General features: G+C 32.0%; 1 protein-coding gene across 4 annotated transcripts in view; it reads right to left on the minus strand.

The window, feature by feature from the left end:
• Positions 1-18913, minus strand: part of LOC126769937 (uncharacterized) — a 411147-nt gene that overhangs the window by 163550 nt on the left and 228684 nt on the right. Inside the window, exon 2 of one of the 4 annotated variants that reach the window (XM_050488953.1) lies at positions 17387-17678. The exons of the other annotated variants lie outside the window; for them this stretch is intronic. Coding sequence (XP_050344910.1) covers positions 17387-17440 — 54 coding nt within the window. The 5' untranslated portion in view covers positions 17441-17678. The remainder of the gene's footprint in view (positions 1-17386; positions 17679-18913) is intronic. 4 annotated transcript variants of the gene reach the window in all.

Below are 18913 nucleotides of genomic sequence, written 5' to 3' on the forward strand. Positions count from 1 at the left end.
CCAAGAACTTGATTTACAAACATAAATTCATGACGAATCAAAATTGTCATCATCATGACTTACTTTAATAATAGGTCAAGATATCGCTTCAAAGATTATTGCAACGACATTTAGAAACACGCTACAGGCTATGGATTACAATGGCTTCTTAGCTCGCTTCCTAGCTTAAAGTTTGATGAAGTTTTAATTGAAAATTAGCCTTGGCGGTGTCTTGGCTTCAGTTCATTTGGCCCCAGTAGACCGGTAAATGAAATATATTTTTGGTCGTCCAAGTTATTGAAAAAGGAAAGCGATGTAGTTGCTACGGTGAAATTGCTTTTTATACGATAAGATAAATCTTATTTTTTTTTTAATATATATTTATTTATTTATTTTGAGAAACATAAATCATAATATATATAATACATAAACATTTGGTAACAAAATAAGTCTCACATAAGCCAACAAAGTTTCCAATTTCATATAAAACATGGAGTGAACCTAACAATAACAAATCATTTAACAATTAATTAATATATATAAAGTAAACCATTAAAAGTTATTTAAAAAGCAGAACAAAAAAAAAACGATAAGAATATTAATGACAAATACAGTTTTTTAAGGCTTCCAAGAACTTAAATGAATTTTTGTTAAAGTTATCTATATTAGTGTAGCGTTTATTATAATTGTCACATGGACTTACCAAATCTATGGTGTGGTAATCTATGCTCTTACCAAATATCGTATACAAAGCCGTTTAAAAACGGCTTTGTTTGTGAAGAACATAGTAAATACGCGTTAATCATTTATTAATTGATATCAAATTAATATTAAGATCGTATCATGTATATTAAATAAAGTTATATATGTTTATGTAATCAAAGAAAAATAAATTCGAAAATTTTAATTTAAAAACGTAAGTTTAATTATGGCAAAATTTACAGACTTAATTATATTATATACATATGTCAATATATATTAATTGATTACAAGATAACTATCATAATTCTTTGTTGGAATACGTTAAAATAATTTGACATGTTATTCTTAATTATCAAAAATATGAAAACATGTCATTTATAAAAAATACAACAGCATTTTACAGTTCAACATCGTTTTTTCATAAAACCAAAATGACTCGCGTGAAGATGTCAAATAACTCTCAAGTTCCCACATTATGGCTCGTTTACTTCCGATGGAAAAGGTTCTAATATTATTGTTTTTCTTAATCAAAAACTAATGAAGCACTTCGTCGAAATCGTCCAATACTTCACACCTGTCAAGCTGTCAACTGTCAAGTTGACGTTAACAGGGGGGGTGACACGCCTTTGAAAGAGTCGTCTAAATGTAGCATGTTTAATATTATTGAGAGAAACATTTAAAACATTATTCTTTGGACGTAATATTTTATTTTATTGTTAACTTTTATGTATTATTATAAAAAAAAACTAAATTCAGTTTACTTTATATAACTTGGTTACCTGGAAGAGATCGCTATGTTGCGATAAGGTCGCCAAAGTTGTATGCTACTTTTATTTAGGCTGTATCCATGTTTTGTATTTTTTTTCTCTTTGTGGTGTAAAGTATGAAAGTAAATGTAAAGTATATATATATTATTGTAATTATTATTTTTGTATTTATTTACAATATTATTTTGATGAGCAAATGTCTTTATGATAAAGCCTAATCAAAAGAAAATCGTAACAAAGAAGTCTTGTTCAAAATATTTCAATCTATTTTTATAAATATCTCTGAAAGATTATCAAGTATCTCCTTGCTAAGGTTTTGTTGATTGATAGCGTTGTCTCAGAATAACGAGATTTTCTTATTTTAATAAACAAAACCATTTATTAAGTCAGAAATTATACTTGAGACCCGTTGGAATGATTTATTAATGTTTATATTACTTATATTTTTAAATATTGTGAAGGACAGAAAAAATAATGGCGTGCAATAAGATATATCATTCTTTCATTTTAATTTTAAAAATTTAATTTTCTACACTTTTTGTTTACATACCTAGTATGTAGTAAATATAAAACGAAGTGGATGCGATCGTTTGTTTTAATAAGCGTATGTATGGAGTAAAATTTGTCATATAAAAAGGTTTTAATGAACTTATTGTATAATAAGAAGCTGTATTGATGACCTAAATTAACAATTGTTAAATATTTAATGTCATCATCAATATAAATGTATAGAATTCGATGAGAGTTTAGTGTATTTCAAAGGACAACATTTGCAAAGAATAAACAAGTTTGTATGTAAATTTGAGAACGCGTGACAACGCTAATCGTTTCTAAACTTCTAGTAAAGTCGCTTACAGAGTTACCCAGAGAACTTCACCCTCCTTAATTCCTGTCCAAATAAATGCAATGACAAACTCCCAAAGACTTGGTTTGTTTAGGCGTTAGGTATTTAACGTTCCCCCAAAAGATACAAAGCGAACATACAAACATACTTGACAAATATTAGACTAAAATTTACACTCGAACCCTGTTTTTTATTACTAGTACTTTAAAAAAATAAATAAAAACGGCGACAACTTAAAAAGGGGCTCTGTTTAACTGTGTGTTTGTATATTTTTAATATCGGAAATAAACAATAGAATAAACAAATAAATATATTATATTATAGTTTCTCGTAATGAAAAAGTCTCACGAAGACTGAATTTTCATTTAGCGAATTTAAATTATAGCCTTAGTCCATCCAATTCATCATTTTCCTTGTAAAGGATATGATGACGTCATTGATCAAACAATGACTTGCGATTGGCCGAAACGCCGCCACGTGACCGGCACGCGCCATCTTTAGCCGCCAAATTAGATAGGGGATCCTTTATAACATAAAAAGAGAAATTTACATAATGTACTGCTAAAATGCACATGTTAATTGGGTATAATCAAAGGATCCCTGTTACATGTCCGATTAGGCAACCTTAGGATATTAATCGTAAATTGCCTATAATCTCATGATGATGACGATGACGCTTATGTCCCGTCTACATTCTCGGAGCAAATTCCTTCGAAAATCGTGAAACGCAAGATGGTTTGGATGCAGGCCGTCCGTCAGAGCGTCACAGTAGCATGTGCAAGCAATCCCGTGGCGCTCCCCGTTAAGACGGAAAGGGTACCGCTAGTTTTTTAGTGGGTATTTACGGCGAGCCCCACATACCCCCCACTGTTCCCTGTAAAAATGGCAAGGATAAAATAATATATAGTAATGTTACCAATAACAAAACCCGCAGTATCACCTGCGTGAGGGGAGGACAGTTGTTAGGTATAAAAAATAATCTAAAGCCTAAACTTTTTCATGGGGATTAAGCTTGGTAGATATCAAATATAGAAATCGATTCAGAATCCATAAAACCGTAACAGACAAACAGACTGAGGATATATAATGGCATAATATCTTCACTAAGACTATTGCAAAAATCAATTTTATTTTTATTATTATTAATCACAATATTTTAATCACCCCTATGTTAAACGCAAAAAAGTGAGTCATCCCTTACACCCTATTCTATCGAACATTGCATTATAACTCCCAGATTCCCTTCAGGATTATACATAAATAAATAAACATGAACCACTTGCTTTATACTTGTATTCTATATATATTTATAATAATTTAATAACATAGTAACGTGCAATATTGAGACAACAACAAACATTATAAAGATGTAAGTTTGTTTGTGTATTTTTTTGGTTTCACGAATTAACTACTAAACAGATTGATATAGAACTTTCATATTATTTTAGTTAATAGTTTCAAGTCAGATATAGCGCTATCTTGTATGTTAAATATTTTTGGAGATATAGCTTAATATGCTAATGTAGTCGGAGAGACAATTGACGGACCCTAGGTCCGTGGAAGCGAACGCTGCTAAAACTATATAAAACATAAAAATTTGAAAGAGAGAGAGATATTCGTATGTCGCTAAAAAGACTAAAGAAAATTATATAAAAATAAAAACTGTAGGTATATAATAAAATTACGCATAATTCATTCGCATAATGTATTCTAAAAATTTTAAGGTACCATAATTTTGAGAATAATTTATTAGCCTAAGCCTATTTATCAATTTAAAAACTTGAATATTTCGAAATATTTAATATATTGTAAGAAGTATACTATATATTGTAGGAAGTATATAAGTACTTTTTACATAACATTCGCTGAATAGTACTATCTTAAACGAAAACTATATTATTAAAAAAAAAGTTTCTCGAATAAATTATATGTATTTGTAATGCTTGTCAATAAAATTAGATCTTTTTTATCTGTAACTTTCAGTACAGTTGGAAGCAACAACAGACGCAATCATCAGAATGATATTAGATGGGATTCAAGTCAAGCGAAATATTGGAATCCAAATGTTCAGGCACTGGAAATGCAATCACAGCCATTGAAAACACGAATATAATCCATTGGTAATTTATATTTGATTGTCGATGACGTTACTATCACTAATATTCCTAGCATTAGTGTACAATATTCAACATTATTATATTCATGTAGTTTGCGTGTTTTTTGATTAAAATAATATTAAAATTCTTAATTTTAAGTATGGTATTAAGTGTTCATTAAATGAGAGACTGGCTGATTGGAAAAGTTGACATAACCAAAAAAAAACAAAAGAGGGTTCATTGTTGCATATCATGTACACTTTTTATAGTGATTAGAATTTTTATTAAAATGTCAATATATAAACGCTAAATATTTGATTGCTAGTCAAAGTAATAAAGTGTATTCTTATAAAAAGAATTAAAGTGAAAGTTAAAACTGACATCAGATTAAATTTAATATTTATATTTAAAAAAAATGATTTTTTTTTTAATTTTTTTTACATAAAACCACCACATTAACTTGAACATGAACTTAGTGTTTTTGTAAAGGCCCGCCAAAATCTCCGTCCCTAATTCCATAGATAAAAAATCCTAACATTAACATTCAATACCACGACAAATAAAAAAATATTGGTTTGAAATTTAAAATAATAACAATTATAAAATACAACATTTACAGATTATTATAATTTTAACTTAGTATTCAAATCGTGTTTCTGAGCCAGGGTATTTCAATTCGGGTTCTCCGTTTCCTGATATCGAAGTAGTAATCGATGTAAACGCTTGTAGTGAATAATATTCAAGGCATTGAGCCATCGGTTAGCGAATGGCTATTGATACCAACACGATACTACGCTTCAACCTTTGATTGGACCGAATGGCTAATCAATGTAGATTTGAATTAACGGTTGACTGGTGTTAGGTAATAATCGGTATAATTGTATTTGGTATTATAATTGACGAAAATTATGTAACCTTGTTAAGGTATTATAATTCGTTTCATTAATTTTGACAAAGTTGTTTTATATAAAAGTTTTTATTAAAGAAAAATTGATGATATATTCATTTACAAAAATTTGCAATTATCAGAAAATATTTAATAATAACTCTTAAATAGTAAGATTAGTATGTATTTGTAACGTCTATACTGTGTAGTATATAATTATTATTAAGGTGGATGGTTTAAATAATGGATCGACGTCACCTGATTTCCTAAAAAGAACCTTTTCTGAGTAATATTGGTAGTTTGACGTAACAACAAAGTTGGAAATGGTAAGGAATAAATATTTTCGTTATTATTGCCTCACTGGTCCAGTGGCTTGATGTAAGGCCGCAGACCCGGAGGTCCTGGGTTCAATTCCCAGGTCGGACCAATAAAAAGTTACTGTGTTTTTTTTCTGTCAGAAAATTCTCAGTAGCAGCCCGGAGTCTGGAAGTTGGAAGTGTGTACACTACCGTGCCTCGGAAAGCACGTAAAGCTGTTGGTCCTGCGTCTGAACTCTTTCCGGTTGTGTCGGATTGCCGTCCCATCGGATTATGAGAGTTAAGGAAAAGAGAGTGCATCTGTGTTTGCGCACACACTTGTGCACTATAATATCTCCTGCGTAGTTGACTAATCTCTCTTGAGATTGGCCGCCGTGGCCGAAATCGGTCTGGAGTATTATTTATATATACTATTTCTTATTTATCATCACCTGTTTGTAAGTTTGGATCAAATCTCAAAACTAAATTTTAAACCATCCAGATGTAACTGATTACTAAATAATTTTTGTTACAATGCAATAAATTACTTAATAATGTAATTTGTACAGCAATGCCGCTCAGAAAATGATTTCGGGAACATATAACATTTAATATTTTTTTATATTATACGAATATTTCAGAAACTTATTATTTATTTTTTACAAAATACTAGAAAACTCCGTCGATCTAGAGCTCAAACAGATATACAAGCATCAATTTTTATATATAAGATATGTATGACAATACGGGAGGGTTCGTCAGAATCAATCAGCTAAACGGCTAATCTACTATGACCCGAACAAAGCCAATGGTCGTCAGACCCGTCCGTTTAATTGTATTGAAAACGTTCAGATACTGGATCTGATAGGTGTGTTACAGACGATTGTAAGCGGGAGATGTGTAATGAATCCACGTCCCAATTAGAATAATTTGACAAAACTTTATCACCCATGTAAATATACATCGTATTGCATTTATAATCATTTTTTTTAGAAGTATAATTACGAGGGTAACGATAGTTCATTAATACATACTAGTTATATTTACAATTTCAATGCACTTTTATTTACAATTAATAAAAAACAGACATTAACAGCCTGTAAATGTCCTACAGCTGGGCTTATGATGCTTGCCTTTGCAAAGAATGTTTGGAGCTTACTCCACCACGCCACTCCAAATCGGTTGAATTTCCTTCACTAACGAACACGAAGCAATTAAGCACATGTATATATCGTAGTTATTGCCTGGGTTTGAATCCGGAATCGACAGTTAAGATTCACGTGTTCTAACCATTGTGTTATTTCGGCTAGAATTTCTTTTTTTAAACTTTTTAGGCTTTTATAGATTCTTATATGCACCATCATATTACATTAAGGAATTGCAATGTTACCGAGAAGAACCGATTTAGTTATATATGTTTATTAAATTAATATTAATCCTGCGTGAGCATTAACGAATACAAGTATTTTATTAGATATATATTATTTGTTTTTTGGTTCCTGATTTTTAAGAGAGATTTATGCAATACGCATTTCAAAAGCTTTGCTGAACTGATCACGTGGATATTGAGCGAAGTTCATGAGTTTAAATCAATGATCAGTCAATGATTGGAAGGTTTTAGCTCAAACGTAAATTTAGTTTTGTTTGTATTGATTCATCTCGTGCTCAGCGGTGGTGGGATATATCGTAAGGAAATATTTGTATCGAATGCCATGCACTATATTTTGGCACCATAAACATGAACAGCATGGTGAAAAGGGGTTTTAATCTAATTCTGATTACTTAACCTTTTTTAATGTTATATGTTGGCGGACGGTAAGTGGTCCATTGCTCATAGACATTGGCGCTGTAAGAAATATCAACCATTCCTTATATCGCCAACGAGCCACTAGTCTTGGTAGCTAAGATGTTAAGTATGTTGTTACACTGGTTCACTCACCCTGCAAACCAGAACATAACAAGATTGTTATTTAGCAGTAGATTATCTGATGTATGGGTGGTACCTACCCAGACGGGCTTGCACAGAGCTCTACCACCTAATATTCTAAAATACCATTACAAAAGGCAATGTAAAACTAGAAAATACACATAGTTGGGCAACAAAAAATTCTTAAATGTTTTTTTAGTAGAAATATACTATAACATACTTCCCATCGACACAAGATGGCCTAGTGGTTAGAACGCGTGAATCTTAACCGATGATCGTGATTTCAAACCCGGGCAAGCGCCACTGAATATTCATGTGCTTAATTTGTGTTTATAATTCATCTCGTGCTTGACGGTGAAGGAAAACATCGTGAGGAAACCTGCATGTGTCTAATTTCATTGAAATTGTGCCACATGTGTATTCTACCAACCCGCATTGGAGCAGTGTGATAGGATAAGCTCCAAACCTTCTCCTCAAAATGGAGAGGAGGCCTTAGCCCAGCAGTGGGACATTAACAGGCTATTACTGTACTACTGTTCTATACTTCCCATAGGAATTAAACTTCATTTTATTTATTTTTATACTAATTATAATAAAATATTCTTCTTAAATCTGTTTAATAAGTTCAATTTGCAACGCGCGATATTTTAAATGAATCTCTTTCTTTCTTCTGTTAAAGGGATAGTTCTCATAATGATTTATTCATTCATCAAACACTGAGAACTAAATCCTCCTTAAGTAGAATACCATCGGTTTAGAGCTGAGAGGACAGGAAAAACACTATTTACTAAGATCCCGCTCTGAGGGTTATAATCCCAAGGGAGTGTGTACTGTCAGCAAAAAAATTGCGGCAGTAAATAATGGTTCGCTTTTACGAGCTACATTTATTATGCTCCTATATATTGACAGGGAATCGTAATAATTTATGTGTATTTTTGGATGATATGACTTTAGTTTAAGTAATGCGATTAATGATTTTTTTACAAAACATAATTTTATTAGGATGGATTTATAGGATGAAATAACATTAAAATCTAATAATTTGGACCAATAACTAATTAAGAATAATATTACTGATATTAGACTCTGTTTTTTTTTTATACTTACGTTACTAAGACGCCAAATTCACTAATTATATTACATCGATGAATAATAAGGACAATGGTAATTATTCATCGATTAACTTCCTCATTATATCTGGAATCTGCACGGGGGCCTTGATTTTTATGAATGGCGTCTACATGTACGAGCCATGGGGAGACCCCCTATAGTTTGTTACACCCCAGACAATTATAAGCCCGGGTATATTAATTAAGACTCTTGAATACATTTATATATTTTTTAGTGATATCAATTATTTTCTAGTATTATAAGACAATCAGATCACTAAACACTGAACAGGGCGAGCGGAAGAATGATGACGTCAGTATTTGAAAAAACATTTGTTATGTTTGCTGAAAATAATCTTTGAACACATTAAGATAACGTTTTTGGAAATTCAGGACTAAGTGAAACTATGTAAATGAAAAAAACTAACTAACTAGTGAATAGTAACTGAGTGTCTTGGCTCTGTGACACTCGGCAGGTTTGCCCCGTAGCAGAGGATGACTATTACTTGCGAACGTGACGGCAATTCTTAAAGTTTATGCACACTTTTCGTATGCGGTTTATAACGGTTTGCATAATGCAGTTTCCATGTACCCCCACTGGATTTGTGGTGTTATAACTTCATATGAACTTTCCAAATTTAGTCTAGGATTTGGTTATTATGTTGCACTAAATGTGGTTTTCCAGGGGGCAACAAAAAACAACCATATTTAGTAAAATTTAGTGAAATAAAAAAATGTGGTTTTGTGTTTTTGTGTATCAAAATATAATTTTTTTTCAATTTTAATGTTACAGTATTGAATTAAATGTAAAACTACCACCGGCACGGTATGTCGATAGTAGCGAGAAGAATCGGCAAGAAAGTCACTACTTACTATTTTTCATCAATTTAAATAGTTATTTTAATAAAAACATTTATTAAATTAACTTATAGTTATCCTTATGATAAATTTTTTATTGTTTTTTTTTTTGGTATATAACCTTCAAAGTTCATCTTTGTATTTGTGCCTTTCATTTATTTTAAATATCAGTCATTAAAACTATTCCAAGCCGCAAACGGTTTGAATACACAATAATTCTGCCGACGCTACAAAATCCAAAGTTTGGATGGCTTAAACAAGGGAAATTCGGATAGTCGCAGCGGAACGCACGGTCCACTGGGTGTTTTTAACGAGTCCACTGATCGCTAGAGACAATGCCCTTCTGTCTGGTTAAACTAATTGCTGATTTGTTTCAAGTTTTAAAACGGCAGTTTTTGTAACTGCTGTTCTATTCACGTCGATCGGATACGTGTACTAGTTGTTCACTTGCTCGAAGTTGAATTAAACCTATTGTGTGCTTTGAATGAATTGCAATTTATAACCTTGATTTTTAAAATAAACCAATGAGCGTTTATATTAATTAATTATTTGCCGTAAATTTTTTTTATCACTGCGAGGGACAATAAACGGCTGTAGCCGTATTTATCTATCGTGTCTTAAGTACAGTACAGTCATCTATCCATCAAAGTTTAAAATTAATCTTATGTCAAATAGACTGGTGGTAGGGCTTTGTGCAAGCTCGTCTGGGTAGGTACCACCCACTCATCAGATATTCTACCGCAAAACAGCAATACTTGATATTGTTGTGTTTCGGTTTGAAGGGTGAGTGAGCCAGTGTAATTACAGGCACAAGGGACATAAAATCTTAGTTCCCAAGGTTGGTGGCGCATTGGCTATAAGCGATGGTTGACATTTCTTACAATGCCAATGTCTAAGGGCGTTTGGTGTCCACTTACCATCAGGTGGCCCATATGCTCGTCCACCTTCCTATTCTATAAAAAAAAAAAGACATAGTGTTAGAAATAAACATAAAATTTGAACGCTTGCATCGTTTAATAATGATGTGCGATAGATTTCGATTACAACTTCCCTCCTTAACGAAGACTAGTTATTACATAAGATATTATAGTGCATAAGTGTGTGCGCCAACACAGGTGCACTCTCTATTCCCTCGATGATGCGATATGATACGGTGATGATTCAAGTGCAGAACCAACGGCTTTAAGTGCTTTTGAAGAGCGGTCAACATTGCAAATTTAAGTTACTAAACATTTCTCAATAAAACAACGCAATAAGTACATATGGGTCCGACTTGGGGTTTGAACATATGAACAAGGGTCTCTCTTCTTATAAGCTAGCCATCAGACCATCGATTCAAAATTACACACATCGGACTTAAATCCTATACTTGGCGAAGTTTTGTCAAATTGTTGTGGATAAGGAAGACTTTATTTAATCCATTAACTATTAATAAAAAAATCAACAGACATATTTTTTACCCGTTTTAAAACATTCACTTCAACTCTTTCATCTTACGGTTGACGATACCAATGATAATAAATCTCCAGTAGGGTCTGCAATACAGATCGCTATAAAACTGTCACCGATATATCTGCTTAATGTGCTGACGAGTGATATATACCACTTGCATTTAATATTTTAATGGCACAAATAGATTATCGTGGTTTTTTATGGTGGTTAAAGGTAACTTAAGAAAATCTTTTTTTTAATATAAAACAGTTAAACAAAACCTCTATAGGCAGTTGTATGCACTTAACATTCATGTGACTCATTAGCGAGTACGCCTACTTATTTAAAAAAAACAGTTTTGTCACTTTATGTGCATTTTTCATGCCAATTTAAGTGCACGCTAGTTATTATTTATAGACATTTATTAAATAGTAAACCGTACATTTTAATCGTACTCAAAATTTGCATTTGCGTGCCAAGCAAACCACTTCTATTACTTCTCCAATTATATAATTGTTAACTTAAAAACCTTAAAGCTTCTCAATAAAAGAATAACGAACAGACGAAAAGATGTATTCCATAATAAATTAAATGTTTTTTGCTTAAACATAAACTGCTGTCAACTATTAATTATGGCCTAGAAAGAGAGAGTAAAAATGGATTTTAAAATTTCAACATTTTTTACTAATATTTATATACATGTATATGTACACCATAGTAAGTTGATTGATATGTTTTAATACATTATAAATACGTAATTTTTTCCCTTTTCCTCTCCAAAGTACATATAAATATATATAAGACATGTAGTATTATATATATCCATTCTCTTATTCGAATCTTAATAGTCATATAGATCATTTTTATTGTCAATGTATAATTTTAAAAAAAAGATGAGTGAAACATTTGAAGTTATTTGTTCAAATTAGCTCTAAGCCTTACCGTAAACAGAAGTCAATATTGAACTGCTGGGAACTTTGAATAAGTAATTAAACACAATTAAGTCGAAATAAAATCTTTTATATATTACTTATCAAAAATTGCCAATTTCATTAAATCACAACAGAGCTTGCGAATTGTGCCACACATCAAAGTTACCCCACAGAAACAGAATAGGGGTGGATTTGCAGAATTAAATAAAAAACGCACCTAGCCGGACATTGAAATGGCGTCAGCTATGTTTTTGGAATTTTTCCTAATGGTATTATTATGGCAGCGTATTGCCATTGCGACAGTTTAAGGGGAAACGCCTTTTGACTCAATAATAAAGGACTCGGGAAAGAATTGTAATTTTTTCACCTAGAATTGTTGATGAAAACGACGTTGAAATGTAACATAATTTTTCGAAATATCTACAGGTGCACTCTTGTGTATGTCCGCCTGTTGCATTTTAATGTTAACTTTCTGAGTTATAACACTAACTGGAATTATTTATTTATTTATAGAATTAATACGCGGACGGGCAATTGGGTAACTGATGGTACGTGGTCGTCATCGTACATTGACGCCGTAAGAAATATTCTATCCTCAGATCACCAAGGCGCTGCCAATCTTGGGTACTTAAGTGTTATGTCCCACATGTATGAAGTTACACAGGTTTACTAATCCTTCAAACCGGAACAACAATACTAAGTATTGCTGTTTTGCGGTATAATATCTAATGAGTGGGTGGTACCTACCCAGCTAGAACAAAGCTGTACCACAAAGTGCTTACCAAAAAATATATTATTTTATTTCGATTTAAAAGGAAGTAATTAAGGCATCAGACACATAATGGTCGATGAGTCATAACCGAGTACTCGCACATCGTACATAACAGTGTGGTAATAAATCTAACACGATAAATCAATATTTGAGACTCACTAAAAGCACCCTTCTGTTTGTACAAATGCAATTCATTCGACTTATACATGATGCATGGACTGGACTGAAGTCGATAAGGACGATTTTCGCTTAAATGAAAGTAGCCCTTTCCTTTGCACATGACTTAAACCAAAATACCCCAGTGTTTTATTTATAGTTTACATAAAATATGCTCTTCGAAATCAGCAAATGCTTTGTGCAGAAATATGCGCTATCGGCTGCAGAGTTGTGAATACACGATGACCACCTATGAAGAATACAAAATCTAAGTAAAACACGTTGGAATCGGATTTGAGCCTTTGATGAATTATTTATTTTTAGATAGCCAGAAGCGTGTTCTGTATTTTTTTTTTTTTTATAACCGCAAATGTACTAATTGACTACATAATAGTAACTAACACTTATTATACTTATTGTTATAGCATTATAAGTATACATTTGTGTTATCGACTGCAAATAATATGATTATGTTTTCATATTTTTTTTTTATCTTAGATAAACATATTAGATAATAAATATACAGACTGTACAGCTTTGCTTAACAAAATTTAACACTTCTGATAAAATTCATATGTTAAAGTTATTTTATCGAAACTGCGGAATCTAAAAAAACCTTTTTATATTAAAAATTATTTGATAAATGGAAGCAATAAGGATGAACAGAATCGAAAGGTATATTTAAAAAAAAATAATGAAACAAATGGAAAAATTATAGATCGAATCGGTTGTTATCAAGGTTACAGAGAAATTAATTCAAAATACATTTAATTGATTAGCACAATGATCACGTTAAAAAGCCGCTGGCGTGGAAAGCGGTGCCCTAACGCAATTAAATGCGTTTGACACAAGTAATCTGCGAGTGATATCCGTGATAGTTCGTGACATTTTATTGGACACGGAATACTTTGATCTTACCGCCTCGCGTTTACTAGTGGCAATGGTATGTCGATGCATGTAGGGTTGTCAATTTTGATGAGATCAAATATTAACGTCCCTTTGTTTTTGAGAAAAACGCTACATTGATAAGCACGCTTTGTCATAACCAATTCAATAAATAAAAGTCGTCTTGTGGAATATTGTATTTCACTTGAATATTGTAAGTATATTTTAAGGATAATAGTAATATTATTACGATGAATATAATTGAATATATAATACATATATACTAATAACAATGACAACGATTAAAAAGTATTTTTTCAGTGATCGATATTAGTGTTTTAAGATGACAAATAAAAATCATAAAGAAATATCACTGAAAAGATTTACTTATATGGCTTGGCGCGCACTAATCCAGTTTTTCAAATCGAGTCCGTTAGGGTTGGAGCAACTGGCGCTAGTGATCGAGTAATCGAATATCTCGTATTGGAACGGATATTGAATTTTCCCGCGCTCATCCCGGAAGTCGTGGCTCCTTACATCTGATTGGTCGCCGCCGCGGCGCCGGCCTTTTTATCTTGTTTATGTAACACTGTCAGAGTAAACAAACTATTTCTTTAAAACTGCTAGAAGAACTTTTTAGTGATATACGTTAGTAATTGTTACAAATGTAAACAGCTGCTAGAAGAATTATTGATTTGATATTATCACATAACGTAAACATAACGTAAGTTTCAAATTAAAATAAAAGTAATGGAATGGAAAAATAAAAGTAAAAGGCATGGAAGAAATTGCTTCAAGATTATTTAGTTATGAAAAAAAAAGATATACTACAAATAGAGATTGTGTATTGACATAAATATTCAAAAGGTCATTTTAATCGTGACAGCAAGCACGTGTCAGATGTAACTGATAAACATCAGATGGCCCAGAATGATGAATGATGGTGAGATACAGATGATGACGGATAAATTTTGCGGAGTGCCTGATCCGATCCCTGTTTGTGAGTGATTACGTAACTCGTGATCATTGCCGCATTAGGCGATGAATGTTTTATCAGATTGTGAAAAACTGTGACGGGTTGTTGGATTTTAAAACAATGTCATTTCAACTCTTATTGCTTAATGTAACGATCTTAAACAGAACTGTGTACACAAAATAACTAACTAAATTGGGTTGGTCATTTAGTTTGTCAGATATATAATAATAATAATAATTAATTAAGTAAAATATACTACTTTTCTTTTGTAAATACATACTTATATAGATAATTACACCCAGACTCAGAACAAACAGACATGTTCATGCAGACAAATGTCTATCCTGGTGGGAATCGAACCCACAACCTTCGGCGTGAAAGGCAAGTATCTACCAACTACGCCAACCGGCCCGTCATGTACATGTAAAATATTATTATATTTTATAACTGTATTTTTATTTAATATTAAACTGAAGTTAAATACAGTTTGACATTGTTTTAGTATAAACAAAGTTTAAGACCAAAATGTCAAGGAACTTTTTTTATTAAGCGGCAAAGAAATTAGATGGAAGCGTTTTTATATGCTTATTTTGAATATACGAAATTGTTCTCTTCCTCCAATCTAAAAACAGCCGAAAAAAATTTAAGCCAATGACGACTGTCTTTTTTTAAAACAGTTATGGTTAACTGATAAGTAGCATAAGAAAGCGCTAGAAATTATTTAATATAGATTAAACTAATTTTTTTTCCTTACCAAAGATAAAAATTATATGTTAATATATTCTTATATAAGAATTAGCAAGACCATCGAACAATTCCGGCTATTTCTTAATCTCGGCTTTTTTATAATTATTATTATGAATTAATTCGTATGTGTTTTGGGAAAACTACAGTTCCCATCGTCATAACGCAGGACGCTTCAAGCTGACGTCACGAAACTGATTGCAAAAGTCAATATATTTTTAAATCAAAATTCAAACACTAATAAATGCCTTATATTATTCCACTTCTAAGAACATTTACAAATATAAATGGTGTGTAATTTTATGGAACATACAAAACTTTTAAACGACCACATAACGAAAATGCTTAAGCTACACATGGCAACATAATTACCGTGGTTAACAATAATGTTGCCAACACATCCTAACTGAATTATGACGCTTAATGGTTGAGACGGATAAAATTGGCCCTGATGTCACAGCTATGCTTTGACATTCTCGTTTTAAGTGCTGTTATAATTCTTCTAATGTTGCAGAGCTTTTGACAATCTTTGTGTTACGTAAAGGCTTGCTTGTTACATATATATTAAAAATTACTTTTCGCTTTGAAATTTTGCAGTCTGATTACTGATACGAAACTTTTACTCAGTAGGGTTTTGGGCAAGTCCGCCTGGGTAAGAACCACACTATAATTACATATGCCAAATAGCAATACTTAGTATTGTTGTATTCCGGTTTGAGCCAGTGTGAGCCAGCCAGATCCCAAGGTTGGTGGTGCATTTGCGATGTAAGTGATGGTTATTAATATTCTTTGACAGCGCCAATGTCCACCAAAAGCGGTGGTGACCACTTACTATCCATTTTCCAGTCTGCCTACCTCATATCAATAAAATAAAAGATAAGAGCAAAAATGTTTATCGTGTTAAAAATATATTAATTTCTTTTCATTTATTTTGCTGGTTTTAAAACAATATGTCACACATAAAGACACACAGATCGTTCGGTCCTGCCTGCTTGACTGGTCGGATCTGCTGCATGTGGCTGATAAAAACTGTCACGTGTATCCACAAACCAGAATCGAAACAGCGTGCTGGAGTAATCTCCAAATCCTCTCCTTCAAAAAAGGAGGAGTGCCTTAGCCCAGCAGTGGGACAATGTTGGAGTGCAGTGGAACAGACTGTTACTTTACTTCCTTTTTTATTTTTAGGTATTAGACTAACGGGAAGCGTTTAAAAAGCTCTAATGTGATACTTTTATAAAATTTGCAGGCTAAGGCAAAGGCAGTTTGGTTTTTTAATATGTAGTATATAATTATAATAAATCATAATAGTTTAATATTTACCAAGCGTGTTTAAAATAGCTTTTATAATTTGTTTTTTAATCTTTCATTAATTTAAAGTTATTACATAGAATCCCTGTACAATTATTTATGACGCTTTAAATAATAGGTATTGTACTAATTCACTTTTTTTTTCGGATATAATTGCTCCAATTTTTAGTTTTAATCGGAATTTATATAAAACAATAAATGCGTCGTATAATGAATGTTTAAGATAAGTCAAAAAGAAGCGATAAAATGGCATAAAATTAAAATAAATCTGTCGCATTGACTTGAATTATTACTTCAAAATGTATCAATAATACGTTCTGTGACATAAAACAGATAATTCGGTCCTAAACATTGTCACAACTTCAAATATATCACCATGTAAGAAGCCTCTAAGCAAAAAATATTTTTCGACAAATAACATTGATTTACACACTTTCCCGTGACACAAATAACGCTCTTTTTAATGGCGTGCGTATCAGCGTCGCGGAAATTCCTGCAATAAACTTTGGATTTATATCTCGGGATTTTTTGAAAATAATGCGGTTTTATTTCATACTTATACGTAATTGCTAGTAAAGTTGATTGACCGTTAAATTAAGCGATCGTATTAAGATCAGATAAATGGGTTACTTAAGGTTATCGATAATATTTCTTACCTTTCCTTAAATTTGCGATGAAAAAACAAAAAGTACAATTTGGAAAAAAATTATATACTAACATGGTTGACACCGGAGACTCTGGTCTTGTTCAATTTAGATAAGTTGGTGCCCATCCGTAGCCATTAATGCCAGTCCTTTCAACAACTGCTATTCGAATTGTATCTTAATTCCGTACACATAAAGTCTAAAATTACACAAATCTTAGAAACGTTACGATGAATATTTGGCACATTTAAGGACACATTTACTTGGACTGTTTCTTTCACTATCACAGTAGTCTTTCTTAATATTATATATTGAACACAGCGTTAATAAGTCTTTTGTAAATGTCACTTTGTCCATACACTTAACCTGAAAATTTAATTAAAAATTTCATACCAATTGTTAAATATATTATAACAAAAATTAATAAAAATATCAATACATTAATTAAAGAAAAATCTGATAAAATAAATGATAATAATTTAGAAATAAAAATCGGTATAAATAAAGTTGAAATAAAATATTTGTCGAAACAACTTGTTGGATAACTTTAGTATTGTGTAATACTGTGGTGTGATTCAGATAAGCGGATTTGTTTATTTTGCGTTTACGAAAGCGTCCCAAAAAGGGCAAAGCAGACGATCTTGCTTTCATTCAAGTCCGCACCGCCTACGTGAGCGTGGGAGAACAAGTAAATGAATCAATGTAATCGTATCAATGAACGCTGTTTGACTTTCATTCAAATGGACTAGTTAAAAAATATTTCAATAAACTGGCTATTATTACATTAAATAAATAATTTTCACATCTACTTTATTCTAGATTCTAGCCATAAACAGTTATATCTAATAATATGCAACACTACAAGTAAATTAGAATCTTGATTTCATTGTATAACTATTTGTGCATTTAAACATTCTAAAGGTTGCATTCTCACGGTCTTTCATTCTGTCAGTTGTAATTTGTTTATATTGCTAGGCTCGTGTACAGATTTAGTATTATCTGTGATGAATAATGAAGAAACATGAATTACACCCTAATTAACATCGCTATCTATTCAATCTATGGGGTAGTCCAGTTAAGCTAGTGAGTCATCAACCGTTGCAGTTGTGTGTTTTGTATTCATTTCTATTTCCTCGTTACGTTACTTGTGATCGATAAAAGTGGAAGGAGGTGAATTTGCAACAACTATTTTCTATAGTCGATTCAATTCTTTATTTTTTTAATTTAAATAAAGACTATTATACATATATGCAATAGGTTTGTTTATAACATTAAAATGACAATTACTGGTGGTAGGGCTTTGTGCAAGCTCGTCTACTGGTGGTAGGGCTTTGTGCAAGCTCGTCTGGGTAGGTACCACCCACTCATCAGATATTTTACCGCAAAACAGCAATACTTGATATTGTTGTGTTCCGGTTTGAAGGGTGAGTGAGCCAGTGTAATTACAGGCACAAGGGACATAAAATCTTAGTTCCCAAGGTTGGTGGCGCATTGGATATGTAAGCGATGGTTGACATTTCTTACAATGCCAATGTCTAAGAGCGTTGGTGACCACTTACCATCAGGTGGCCCATATGCTCGTCCGCCTTCCTTTTCTATAA

Source organism: Nymphalis io, chromosome 8 (assembly GCF_905147045.1).
Source record: "Nymphalis io chromosome 8, ilAglIoxx1.1, whole genome shotgun sequence".
Lineage (NCBI taxonomy): Eukaryota > Metazoa > Arthropoda > Insecta > Lepidoptera > Nymphalidae > Nymphalis > Nymphalis io.